We start from the raw sequence: 13,685 nt of genomic DNA, 5'->3' as shown, positions 1-13,685 counted from the left end.
CTTTTGCCTTCTCTGAGGGGCTTGGGCGGGGGCATAGGGATGCCCATTCAGGGCAGCCCCCACCCCTGGCCTATACAAAATGAATCCCTGGTGTCTAGGGTGCTCTCTGCCCCCCCAGGGGGACAGATTGGGGGCTACTGCCACCATTTTCTCTCCAGGGGGGGCAGAAAGACTGTCTCTGACAAAAATCCATGGGGGAGCAAAGGTCCTTGCCCAAGGGGCCGCTCCCCCATCTCTGGTGCTAGTGGGTGGACCCCTGCTTGGGGATCGCCGTCCTGGGGTAATCCCCAAGAAGGGATCCACTAGGGAAGGGTACCATTGGAAAGGGGAGATTCTCTCCTTTCCAATATTACCTCTCCCATGTGTTTTCTGGAGTCCCACAGGGGTCATCTCTCAGCCCTACGCTCTTCAAAGTCTACATGGCTCCGCTCGCCCCATCGTCAGAGCCTACAAACCCAATATTGTGTCATACGCAGACGACACCCAACTCATCCTCTCCCTATCCAACAAACCCAACACCCCCCGACACAATTTTCGAGAAGGCATGGAAACCATCCCCAAATGGATGAAAAACAGCTGCCTTCAACTAAACACCAACAAAACAGAAGTACTCAACATGGGCCACACCCCGAAGCCTGGAACGACACCTGGTGGCCCCCGCCCTCGGTAGTCCGCCCACCCCCACGGATCGCGCACGCAACCTGGGAATCATCCTGGACTCCGAACTCAAAAGGGACCACCAGAACAAAGCCGGCTCGTCCTCCTGCTTCCACATCCTCCGCCTCTTATACAAGTCCTTCAAATGGATCCTCCCCGAACACAGAAAGACCGTCACTCCCGTCCTGGTCACCAGCAGACTGGGCTATGGCAATGCACTCTATGCCGGAAAAACCGAAAAACTTCACACGCAAGCTACAAAACATCTGGAACGCCGCCGCAATACTAGTCCACAACCTGCCAAGATATTGTCTGCTGAGAGCACCCACCTGCAAATTGTCCTGACCTTCGATATGAACAGCTAAGACAGATCTGATAATGAATTACTGCACAGTCTTGGAGAAGAGTCGGATCAGGCCTGTGTACCAAAGATTAAAATAGACCTTTATTGTCATGATGTCTGTCTGGGTTAGTGCAGCAGCGTTCAAAAGATGAGGTGTAACTACCTTTAGAGATTGCCACACTGCTGTCCTTTTTGTAGAATGAGAAGCCTCTCAATTCGTCTGGCAATCCTGAGCAGAGAGTGCTGTGCAGGTGGCATCCCAGCCCCTGCAGCTGATATCTGTTGGGATCTGAGGAGGAAGATACTCATTTACTATTGTATTTCATTGTTCACAAAAGGAAGAACTGGAATGAGTTCCATCACACTGCCGTGCAGAGCGGTCCAAAACCTGAGGATGCAGCATGCAACGGTTCTCCAGTGAAGCTGAGCACATTGTACCAATTACAAAGCAGCTTATCATTCTCTTTTATATGGAGCTGCCTAAGAGCCAGAGAATTTGAACACCATGTGATTCTTGTTAAATGAGATTTCAGTTTGAGTCGGTTGTTGAGTAAAAGGAAACTCTATTGAGGTTTGTTCTGAGTATGGTCCTATATGCTGAAGATTCTTGGATGGTGAAAAATACAAAGTTTCAAGGTCAGAATAAAACAGTGCTCCTGAAGTAGGTTACCTAAGAATGACTAGTCCTGAGAAGTCTGTTCTTTGGTTGCTGCATGTACAAGCCAGTGGTTCAGATAACTATGGACCATCCTTCCATCATTGTAAAGGGATTTGGGTGCTCTACTATCCTTGTCCTTCTTGGCTGTAATGCCATCCTTCCGAATAATGTGGGTGTACTGCAACACACTGACATCCGTACCGCTGGAGGCAGATGTTGGTGTGTAGGTTTCCTATTCATCTTTAATGCCTACAATATCAGTGGTGCCAGTGTTTGCATGTATCCTTCAATTTTTCACAATACACTTTGTGTAATATGCAGAGAACTAAGAACTTAAACCTCTCTTCCATCTGTAACCAGGAAAGATCTTTAATGCTGGCTTTATATGATCGTGTTTGCACAGTTAAGGTATAATTTGGTTATATGGTTATGAAGGTGTTGAAATTTTAGACTCTGCTGTTTTGGAAGTCACATGTTTACTTTGTTTCAGCAGTACAGTTTTATCATTGATAGGTATGTTGTCAATTTCACACTCTGGGATAAATGGGGGACCTTTCAGAGAAGAACCAGTCGAAAGCTCATGGCCTTGCACATTAATTTGAGGACAAAACAGCAGTTGAGCTGGAGGGCGGCTGATTTGCATGGGATCTCCTGATAAAATAACTTCCACTGAAGTTATCAAAACCTACTATTTCCTGACTTTACTTATATGGATTTGAATTCCTACACTGGCGTAGTCTGTAGCCAGAAGATCCCAACATTGTTGTACATTGTAAACCTACAATTGGATGCTTGCATCCCAGGACAGCGGTTGGTGGGACCCTCTATGTTTACTCTGAAAGGTGGCTTCCTTACCTTTTAGTAGAACAGCGCCTGTGACGCTTCCCTCCCGTCCTCACATTTTGCTAAGCAGACGCCCTCTGCGACGCCTCTTTCCAGTCATTTCTCCGCTGTCAAGCAGGCGACCTTTGCTAAACTTCTCCACTCGTCCTTCTGTTACAGCTCCGTGGACAGGCACAGCTTTGCCTGACAATAAGTGCTGTTCCTTGCTCCTCCACATTTCCTGGGTGTGCAACTCCGCATTGGGCTCCTCCTGTGTCCCTGCTTTCACGCTGCTTATGAGCAGTTTCTGCGATGCTGCAACATCCTCGCTGTGTGCCTGCTGAACTTTTTGAAGTGGTATTCCCTTCGTGGTGGTTCTGCGCATTCTCGCCGAGATCCCGAAGTGTGCAGCCTAGCAGCTGGTGGCTTCTTGGTACTTTGGCAACCGCTGACAGGCACAGCTTTTATAGCTTCTCCTCGTCTGTTTTTCACAGCGTGCATGCTCCTGCTTACAGAGCTAGAGTGCCTCTAGCGGATGTGCTGCCCTTCTGTGACTTGGTTTGGTACTGCAGTGTTAATCCTACTGTATTCATTTGGTGACAGTTTCATTGTGAAGGGATCAAAGTGTACATATTGTGAAGGAGAAAGTTAAAAAGAACATAGTGAAAACAGAGGATGGAAGTAGTAAAGGGAAGGTTGGTGCGAGAAAGTGTTACAGGTGTGACAGAGTTGGTCACATGGCCAAAAACAGAGCATGTCCTGTTCTAAAGGCGACCTGTTCGAATTGTAAAAAAAAGGGGCACTTTGCGGTCACCTGTAAAGTGAAAGTTGTCAAACCTAAAGTTAAGCAAGTCAATGTGGAGACTGACCAAGATGATTAGGATACAGATTTTGTCTGTGGTCAGATTGTACTTCGGGTGAATGAAAGGGGGTAGGTAAAACCTCACCTGTTGGTACCATTTTGGTGGATGGAGGGTCGATAAATGCTTTGTTTGATTCAGGAGCAAAGATAACTATTGCGTCCAACAAGTTTTATCAGAACAATTTGTGGAGCACAGTTGTCTTATCTGAATCTGATATCAGACCTTGTGTCTATGGAAGGGAACTCATAAAATTGTGTGGTTTCTTAATGGTAGTGATTGAGTATGAACAGTGGTTAACATCAGGGAAGATATATGTGTCAATGAGGGGTGATAGTATTATTAGATGGTCACATCAGGGTGAGTTGGGTGTCATGTTGGACCCTAGTGACCGTAGTCTCATCTTTTTGAAGGAAAGAAAGGTTCTGTGTACTGTTGACTCTGTGGACATTGATTGTTTAATTGAGAGAATGAAGGCTGAGTTTCCTAAGGTGTTTAGGGAAGAGTTGGGTTGTCTTGTAATTTATGAACATGAGATTCACTTGGTGGCAAGTGCACAACCAGTATGTTGTAAAGTTAGGAGTGTACCAATAGTGGTGCATGAGGAAGTGTCTGAAGAAATCAGGAAACTCAAAGAGGGAGGTATCATAGAGAAAGGTGAAGTTATTAAGTGGCTAGCTGCTGTGGTAGCTACTAGAAAGGCCAATGAAAGTCTGCGTATTTGTGTTGATTTAAGACATCTGAACAAGTGTGTGATTATGGACAGGTATCCCATGCCCAACATCACTGAGCAGGTACTGTTGCTGGGTGGGGCAACTGTCTTTAGTACCATTGACCTCACTTCAGCATACCATCAGTTTAGGCTGCAGGAGTCTTTCAGAGTTTTGACAGCTTTTGTGACTCCATTTGGAATGTTCATATTTGTCAGGCTTCCTTTTGGTCTGGTCTCAGCAGCTTCTGTCTTTGAGAGGGTCCTCAAGGGTGTCCAAGGGGTCTGTGTTTATTAAGATGATATTTTGATATTTGGAAAGGATGTTAAAGAGCACGAAGTGTGTCTAAGGGAAGTGTTGAGTAGGCTTGTTGAGGCCAATCTTACTATTAAATCAGAGAACTGTAGATTTGGCACAAGGACTATTAACTATTTGAAACACACCATTTCTGGAGAGGAAGTGTTTCCTAAGGCAAACTGGTTGATGTTCATGCTCGCATGAAAAAACAAGTAGGTGTTTTTCATGACATTCAGACTTGACACACGGAAGAGAAAGATAAAACAGGAGTACCATATTACCCAGGGAAAAAAAAGTGATTCCCCAGGAAGATATTGAATCAGAGGTCCCGCCACACGTCATTCAAAAAATACAGCATTGGAACGGAAAAACCTGCTGAGGTCCTTATGGATGAAATGCGTTGGCTGGGCTGACAGAAAAAGTGTTGTTTTGAAAAATGAATAAAAGTAGTTCTCAATCACAATCGAAAGACTCCTGAAAATTGAATATTGTTGAATTGGATCATATTGGAGATATTTCTGGACTTTTTGATGATGGCTTGAAATTTGGCAGAAAATAGATTTACAAAGTATACGCTCCTTTTCAATTGTTTTTTGGATGTTCACTAGTTGTGGCTTGTAAGCAGCGGGGTCACGAAAAGTTGCGCGTGCGAGTTCACAAGATATCTAGTAAAACAAACTAATGCGATGCTAGAGCCCACCCTGCTGGTGTGTTTTTTTGGTATTGCTTGCATGAGTTCGCCCTTGTTACAGGAGGAATTAATGAAGTTCCTAGAAGTGGTCGAAGTCTATGGAAAGTTTATAAGGACTTTTTCAGAAAGGAGCATTAACATGTGGACCCGTTTGAGAAAGGGGGATGAATTTATTTGAGATGATACCTGTGAGGAGGAGTTTGTAGGATTGAAGGAACATCTTAGTGTGGCTCCCAAACTTAAAAACTTTTATATAAATAGACAATCTATTGTAACCATTTATGCAAGTACCAAAGGAGCAGTTTTGCAGCAGGTGGGTTGGAATCGTATGAACACTATCATGTTCATCTCATGGGGGTTGACTAATGCTGCGTCTAGGTACTCCATGATTGAAAGGGAGGCTTTGGCAGTCTTCTAGGCAGTAAATAAACTCAAACACATTTTGTGGGGGACTTATTTTGTTGTTAGGACTGACCATAAGCCTTTGGAAGAAGTATACACGAAGAAAAGGGGTGATCTTCTGTCTGGCAGGATAACCAGGTAGGTGATTCAGCTACAGGAGTTTGACTTTGCCTTTGAGTATTTGCCTGGTGTGAAGAACACTGTTGCTAATACTCTTTCTAGGTTGGTGCCGGTAAGGACAGATGCAAATGACATTGGGGAGGAATCAGATGAAGATGCAGAATTTGTGTGTATGGTTGATTGTGAGACTATTTCTGAGGAAAGGTGTTGTAGTGAGCACTCTGATGATGTGGTTCTAGATTAAGTCATGAGTATGTTAGGGGTGCTTGGAGTAACAAAAGAGATGGATCTGTAGGGTGTCAGGTTTTTTGGACTACGAGAGATGAGATATGTAATAGCAAGGGTTTACTGTTCAGAGGGACAAGACTTGTTCCTCCTATGAAGCTTAGAGAAGAAAGTGTAAGTGTCAAAGTGTAAGGAAAGACTTCGCAATTCGTACTGGTGGTCAGGCATGTTCGATGTGCGCACTTAGTGATAAGACCAAACAAACGAGGGTACAACCCATGGTGATTCAGAGGAGTCCTGTTGGTCCGTGGAGGGTGGTTGCATTGGGCATTGGTGGGCCAATTCATGGTGAGGGGTGTCAAATGTTTCTTACTATGGTTATTGATATGTTTTCCAAGTGGTCATAAATGAGCTTGTCCAATACAATTAAGAGCAAGGATATGATAAAAAAAAATTAGGTGCGTATAGCACGGGAAGGTCTCCCCACACGCTTCTCACTAATAACAGTGTGCAACTTCCCGACAAGGAGATGTAGGAGATTTTGCTGGAGAGGGGCATTGAGCACAGGAAATGTGCTTTGTATACCATTTTTTTTTTGTAAATATCTTTTTATTGCAGCAAGGTAAGTGATACAATCAGTGCATTTGTGTCATTTCCGTTGTTGTTCAATATATATGCAACTTCCCCACCCCTGTGTCACACAGCCATTTAGCTCACACCCCGGAGGTTGAGCGGCGATATCATGGATAAAGAACTGCGCTGGGGAATTCTGCGTTGTCCAATAACTACCAGATGTTCGGGAAATGGCAGTGCTGCTTTTCAGGCCTTCCGCTCCCTCCTCTGTGCCCCATGTCCGAATGAACCAAGAGCCACTCCTTACCATTACTGAACAACCAGCCCCCTGTCCCCCCCAACTCTCCCAACCGCTCCTACCCCCCTTCCCACTCCCAGAACCGCCCCCCCTGCCCCCATCCGCACCCCCCACCCCCCAGGCGTGCTAGATGTGCTTTGTATACCATCTGGAAACTAATGGAATGGTAGAGTGGTTGACAAGGGTAATCAAATAAACTATTGTCATGGCAAAATTTAACTCTCGTGATTGGAAAAATGAGGTGATTAAACAAATTGAGATCTACAGGGTCACTCCACATTGCATCACTAGCAAAACTCCTTTTAAGCTGTTTCGAGGTCTTCACCCTAATACTTTTTGGAACCAACTTGTGTTAATGACTATGAAGCTGAGTTGGGCAAAAAATGGGGGAGGTTCAGATTGGCGCCTAAGAGTTTAAAAGAAAGTACTACTGAGGAAAAATAGGTTTGATTCTAGGAACTCAATGAAGAGGTTGGAAGTGTGTTTGGGGGATTTGGTCATGGTTAAGCGGCCTGGTTTGGGTGGTGCGGTAAAGTTTATCAAACCTTGTTAAGACCTTCGGTAATGCTGTGAAGACCCAGAATCTCTGTATATGGAACCTGAACAGAGTTGTCTTGTACAAGGGACTGTGCAAGAATAGTAAAAAGGACTCAAGCTGCGGTGAAGACATGGGAACAAGAAGGTCTAGCAGAGTGGTGAGGAAACTCGAATATTTGGAGGACCTTCTGTAAACCCATAGTTTGTATGCAAAGACTTTGTCTCTTGTTGGGTCTTCTTACGCCATTTGAGTATGTGGTGCATCCAACATTGTATCACCAAATTCTGCAGTGTGGAATTGAATTTTATATGTGTTTGTCATGTCTGGGTTTTTGTTTGTTATGTTATGTTATGTTATGTTATGTTATGTTATGTTATGTTACAGCGTTCTTGTATAGCGCACGGCTACTCGAAAACAGTGTCCCGGCGCTTTCCACCTGCATCTCAGAATAAAAATAACACAACACAGCAAAAGAATGAGAGAAAGAACTGAAACTGAAACAATAAGAACAGCCTAAAGATTAAAAAGCCAGGTCTTCAGGCTCTTCCTGAACTGGAACAAATTGGCAGTGCTGCGCAGCGAAAGAGGAAGCGAGTTCCACAGCTGTGGGGCTTTGCAGCTGAAAGAGCGCCCTCCCGTGCGGGCCTTCCTCACCCGAGGGACCACCGCTTTGTAAAGGGATTCCGAGCGCAAGGAGCGGACTGGTCGATAGAAGGCTAGTCTCCGCCGCAGGTATCCTGCCCCTGATCCAAACAGGGCTTTGTGCATCAGAGTCAGGGATTTAAACTGGATCCGCTTCCGGACAGGCAGCCAATGTAGCGCCTGTAGCAGCCCGGAAGCTCGGGCTCGTCTACGCAGGCCAAAAATAGCCCGGGCGGCAGAGTTCTGTACCACCTGTAGGCGCTGAACTAGGTAATCAGGGAGGCCAAGGAAGAGGGCATTAGCATAATCAAGCCTAGAACCGACGAGAGCCTGCACAGTAATACGCCTGTGCTCCTCAGACAGCAGGGGCAGGAATTTACGGAGCATTTTCAAAATTCCATAACAGGTGCCAGCCAGACCCAGAATATGTGTTCGCAGCGATAGCTGGTTGTCCAGCTTGACACCCAGGTTTTTAGCCACCAAGGAAGACTGTGCAGGAGGGCTCATGACGGACGGCCACCAGTGCTGCCACTCCGGATCGACACCGCAACCGAAGAATAGAACCTCGGACTTGCTCGAGTTGGCCCTTAGACTGTTCCGTTAGAACCAGTCGAAGACCAATGTAAGACAGTCCCGAATTCTCCCTCCATCAAACTCCTGGTCTTTCCCGCATGTGAAGAGGAGTTGCGTGTCGTCGGCGTAAGAGACGATCTGGGCCCCATATGCTTCCACCAAGGCCGCCAAACGGGACATAAAGATGTTAAACAACGTGGGGCTCAACACAGATCCCTGTGGAACCCCAACTCCCAATGGCGGCATCTCAGCAGAGCTCTGGGAAACCCAGACCGTCTGGCGGCGGCCTTCAAGGAAGGATGCAAACCACCTGAGCGCCGTCCCCCTAAGGCCGATGTCATAAAGCCTCGCTAAGAGCGCCCTATGGGGGACGGTGTCGAAGGCCGCCAATAGATCTAACATGACCAGCATGGCCCTCCCGCCGACATCGAGAGTCTCCCTGATGATCTCAGTGACCTCTAGCAATGCCGTTTCCGTACTGAAATTAGGACGGAAACCGGATTGAGATGGGTGGAGCAGATTGTTAGCTTCCAGAAAGCGCAACAGGACACCGTGGACGTGTTTTTCCGTGATCTTCGTGAGGGCCGGAAGAAGTGAAATTGGCCTATAATTGGCCAGAACCTCGACATCGAGACCCGGTTTCTTTAGGAGGGGGATCACCATCGCTCTTTTCCAAGAGCTAGGGACCCTCCCCTCCCTCAGCGAGGCGTTGAGGATGGGATTAACCAGCGGATTCACCACCTCCGCCATCCCAGCCAAAAATTTGGCGGGGCAGGGGTCAAGTGGCGAGCCAGATTTCAAATTGGCCAACAGCTGCCTGGACACATCGCTGGAAACAGCAGGAAAATCAGACAGCACCGCCGTCGGTGTGTGCGGAAGTCCGCACCCAGCCCCGGTGACGCCGCTTCCATCCTCCGGTCCTTCCACAAAGGAGGCCTGAATCGCCTTGATCTTATTAGTAAAGAAGCCGGCAAGATCACCTGCCCACGTATCTGAAGAAACTAGAGGGAGCGATTGGGAACTAGGGGTCGTGAACTCCTTCACAATGGTGAAGATCTCCTTACAGGAGTTCGCGGATGCCTCGATCCTCCTAGCCAGATAGTCCCTCTTGGCTCCCAGAATGTCCCGATGGTAGGCCTTCACCGCCGCCTTGTAGGCGAGTTTAGCCTCCCCATCATACAGACGTCGCCAGGCCCTCTCGGCCACCTTACATTGGCTGCGAGCCACACGAAGAGCCTCTGTAAACCACGGTGCAGATTGCCGTGCCACCGTGGATCGGGGGGCTGCCTTGGGGGCCAGATCGTCCAGCCTATCAATGAGCCACCGCTGCAGAGCCTCAGTGTCGCTATCCAGATCGCCCGAAAGATGGCATGGGTGATCCAGAAGCGCCTGTTCCAGCATGTCAGGTGTCACTCTGTGCAGCGCTCTCGAGGCCGGTCTAGACAAGACCGGCCTCGTTTGTTGTCCGAGGAGGGAGGTGTGCGGTAGCCACTGCATTGAGATGGTGATAAATTGGCTGTGGGTACTATGATATCACCTGGTATGGATTACCCAGGTGAAGGAATGTGTTTGAATTTGACGTGAGGAGAAAACAACAGTTGAGCTTGAGGGTAGTTGATTTGGAGGGGATCTCCTGATAATAAAATTACTTCCACTGAAGTTATCAAAACCTACTGTCTCCTGGCTTTACTTACATGGATCTGGTTTCCTACAGTAAGCAAACGAGAGTGACAAAAAAGCCAACCAATAGGATGACTTCAAGCTCACTAATATGTTGGTTTGGGCCATAAGAGGCTTTCATATACAGACAGCTAAAAGCTGCAAATCAATCATCCACTATGACCTGTCAGACTCCCCATTAGGCCGGAGAATTTATATACCTGTGAAATACATAAAATATCTTGAGTAGCGTCTTTTTACATTGCAAAATTTAGCAATTCATAGTTTTTGATATTTTGTCAGGGTTGGTTGGTTTCCACGGGTGTGGTGAGGGCTGGAAGCCCCCAAAATTCAGAGAAATTGCACAAAATCCCTACAATTTTGCAAAATACGACAAGCGGAATAAAGTCTTAGCGCCTTGATGCCTTCGGGTAATTGATGCGCTCTATAAATTTAAATCAAATCAAATTAAAATGTATATCTTTAGTATCTAGAAATGTAGTATAAAGAAGCAAAAGGGAATCCAGCAACTAACCTCGATAGCTTCTTGGAAGCAACAAAGCAATAAACTGGATAGCTTTGGTATAATAGTAGGATCCGTTAAACTACATAAGTTAATATGCTTGGTGTTAATCAAAGTGTTGGGAACAAATAAGGTTTAGTACTAAAGGAAGAGGGATAAGGATGTTAAAAGTGGCAAAGAAGTGTGAGGTGGAGAACAATGGCAGTGAAGGAGGGGTTCCTTTAGTGAAAAGATCATCAATTGAGATCAGTGTGAGTTCAGTAAGCAAAGCAATTTGGAATACCAGTTTTATATGATATGTGGACCAATGTCTATAAAATGAAAAATTCTTGCTGCACCTTGATAAAAACAAGTTGTAGATCTCTCTACCAGCTGCTCTTGACTTACTAGGTAGCTGAACATGGCAAACTCAAACCCAGGTCCAGGAAAACATTGATGTGAGTACCATGCATTAGGATCAATACGATCTGCAATGCACTAATTTACTAGGCCTGTTTGCAAACCTCCCACGGCTGAAGTATGCAATTAGTCAACTTATCCCCAAAAATCAGGAACAGACTAATTGGAAAAGCTGGGCGCGTAGCAAGATCCCTAACCAACTGTATTTCAGCCTTGCTAGCCCGTAGTCTGGGAAAGCATCTTAATACAGATGAGGCCCAACCCACCCCTCTGCTGCCCTTCATTGTCATTAACTGCTACAACTATTCCTATCTGTCCAGGCAGACTTAAGACAGACTTAAGACAAAATCCTAACTTTACTACTACTAAATGCCTTCTGTGAATATCAAAAGTAGTAAGTTTAGGATATTGTCTTAAGTTACTTTTGTGAATTGGGCCCTAGAATATTACACAAGAGTCTAATTACCTCATGTTTCATTAATGTCCTGGTTTGGGTTTCTTGCACATAAAAGCAGATTGACTTGGCTGTTTGTGCAGCTTTAAAGTGCCACCTTGTGTCCTACACAGATAGTAAATCTGTGTCTAGGTGCTAGCAATATGCACCTTAGTCAATCCAAACAATCAGCATCCCCCATTTTAATTTTTATCTTATTGTTGATCCTTATGTTTTGCACCTATCTCTTAACTTGGTGCCCTCAGCGGACGTCAAGGGGCCCATTTCACAAAGGGCCTCCGCACTCGTGGAGGGAGTCCCGCACTCACGGTGGGACCTCCGTACTGCAGTTACCCAATGTGGAGGTCCCTCCACAAGTGTGGTGCCCCACCATGAATGCGAGCGCTCCACCACAACTGCGGGCCTCCACTACGAGTGCGTAAGCCTTTGTGAATCTGCCCAAAGTCGCCTGAACAGGCAAGCCATTTATGTAGATAGCCTTTTTCCTTCCAATTGCCTCATATTCAACAGATTCATGCTTACAAATAAAAGCAATCCTAATAACAATTACTGTTGAACAGTTTTTTAGAGCATTTGTGATTTCCGAGTTGATGTGGCTTACCTTGCAAAGACAGGCCCCTGTGCGAGGGTCGCACACATCTGGTTCAGTCCCATCTGTGTGACAGTCACATGCGATGCAGTCTGGGAAGGAGAAATACCCTGGTGCGCAGCGGTCACACTGTCTGCCTGCTACTCTGGGCCTACATCTTTATAACGAGAAACAAGACACTTACACAAAGACAGGCATAATGTATGGAAATCCAACATTCCTAATGGCAGGTTTTACCCTATTTCCAGCAGTTTCTCAGAACCAATTACTGCATTTGTTTCAAGCAGAGATTCTATGAAGCTGCTCTTGGAACTGCTCAGATGATTGGTAGCACGAAAGTCTGAAGAGCCACACCCTGTTTGTTGACAGGCAAATACAAACATTTTAAACTACCTTCACTGAAAACTCGAGGGTGCAGCATGATAATAAGCAGTGATTACCAACAACGCTGGGTTAGCTCAGCTGCCTAGGAGAGGTAGCTCAGATAGCTGAGGCATCTGCCTACACTCAGGGCCATATTTCGAATTTAATAAGGTTCGTCCAGCCTTTTATATGTCAGTAGGTGATAAAATTAATATAAATCTATATTACAATGTAACAAATTTGCGAAAATAACAAGCATTTGCAAAGTCAATAGGCTGGCTTTCCCGAACTAGTGCTATGGTTATTTATTTTTTATTTTTAAACAATTATTACAGGCAAAGTAAAAGAAGAAAAAAATAAAAAAAAATTACTGCCTAAAAGAATCAGCCATATGCTTGCAATAAAAAAAAAACAGTAAGAAACATTATGGATGCTTCCTAGCAGCCAAATGTACTTGGAACAGGTAATGAAACCCTTTTTTAATTTGAATGCAAATGACAGGAAGGCATGATTCTTATTGGCGCAAAGAAAAGTACTGTAACCAAAAGACAATTAGATAGTTTAAGCACACAAGGATGACTACAAAATGTCAGGAAAATGTTACATACCAGTAGACATCTGTCCTTGCCATTTAGAGCTGCAGATTCACATGCTTTGCATACTCCTGCCATCTAGTGTGGGTCTGGATGTTTGCAAGTTGTTTTGTTCGAAGAAGTCTTTTCCAGTCACGAGGCATGGTGACTCCTCCTTTCGGTGATAGTGCCCATGGGCATCGACTCCATTGTTAGAATGCTTCCCGTTAGAAGGTGAGTATGGAGTTAGTAGGATAGATTAGAGATGTAAAAAAATAATGCTAATGTAGTTTCTTATATAGCGCACGTATCACCACAAAGGGTATCTCGGCGCTTGCTTTGGGAACCCGTCCTGGTTTTTCCCTGTGGGATAGCCCAGCTGGGCACCCCCAAGGTGAAAGCCAGGCATCCCGCTGCGGGGGCCGTAGTGGAGATTGAGCAAGCTATTGCCCAGAGTTGCAGAGCGTGAACCCCTGATTCAAGAAGGCACCGAAGCGAGAATTATCAGGTCCGTGGTCATTTGGGCTCCAAACCCTGCCGCGTCGGGAATTGAACCCTGGTCCCGGGCCGACCTCTGCTTCTGGGTCTGCCTCCTCTAACCGGTGAACCACACTTCTCCATGTCCATGCATATATATGTAATAAATGATTAAGTAATTAACTGCAACAGGAATAGGTACCCGGGGAGGCGGGTGGGTGCATGTGAATCTTCAGCCCT

The 13,685-nt window shown here is 45.8% G+C and overlaps 1 protein-coding gene across 1 annotated transcript in view; it reads right to left on the bottom strand.

Annotated features, from left to right (window-relative positions):
• Nucleotides 1–13,685, bottom strand: part of LAMA3 (laminin subunit alpha 3) — a 1,118,674-nt gene that overhangs the window by 297,526 nt on the left and 807,463 nt on the right. Inside the window, exon 37 of the mRNA XM_086917979.1 lies at nt 12,046–12,190. Within this exon, the coding sequence (XP_086774105.1) occupies nt 12,046–12,190 (145 nt within the window). The remainder of the gene's footprint in view (nt 1–12,045; nt 12,191–13,685) is intronic.

Source organism: Lissotriton vulgaris, chromosome 4_1 (genome assembly GCF_964263255.1).
Source record: "Lissotriton vulgaris chromosome 4_1, aLisVul1.2, whole genome shotgun sequence".
Taxonomy (NCBI): domain Eukaryota; kingdom Metazoa; phylum Chordata; class Amphibia; order Caudata; family Salamandridae; genus Lissotriton; species Lissotriton vulgaris.
Note: the sequence above shows the minus strand (reverse complement) of the source record. Positions and strands in the feature narration are given on the sequence as shown.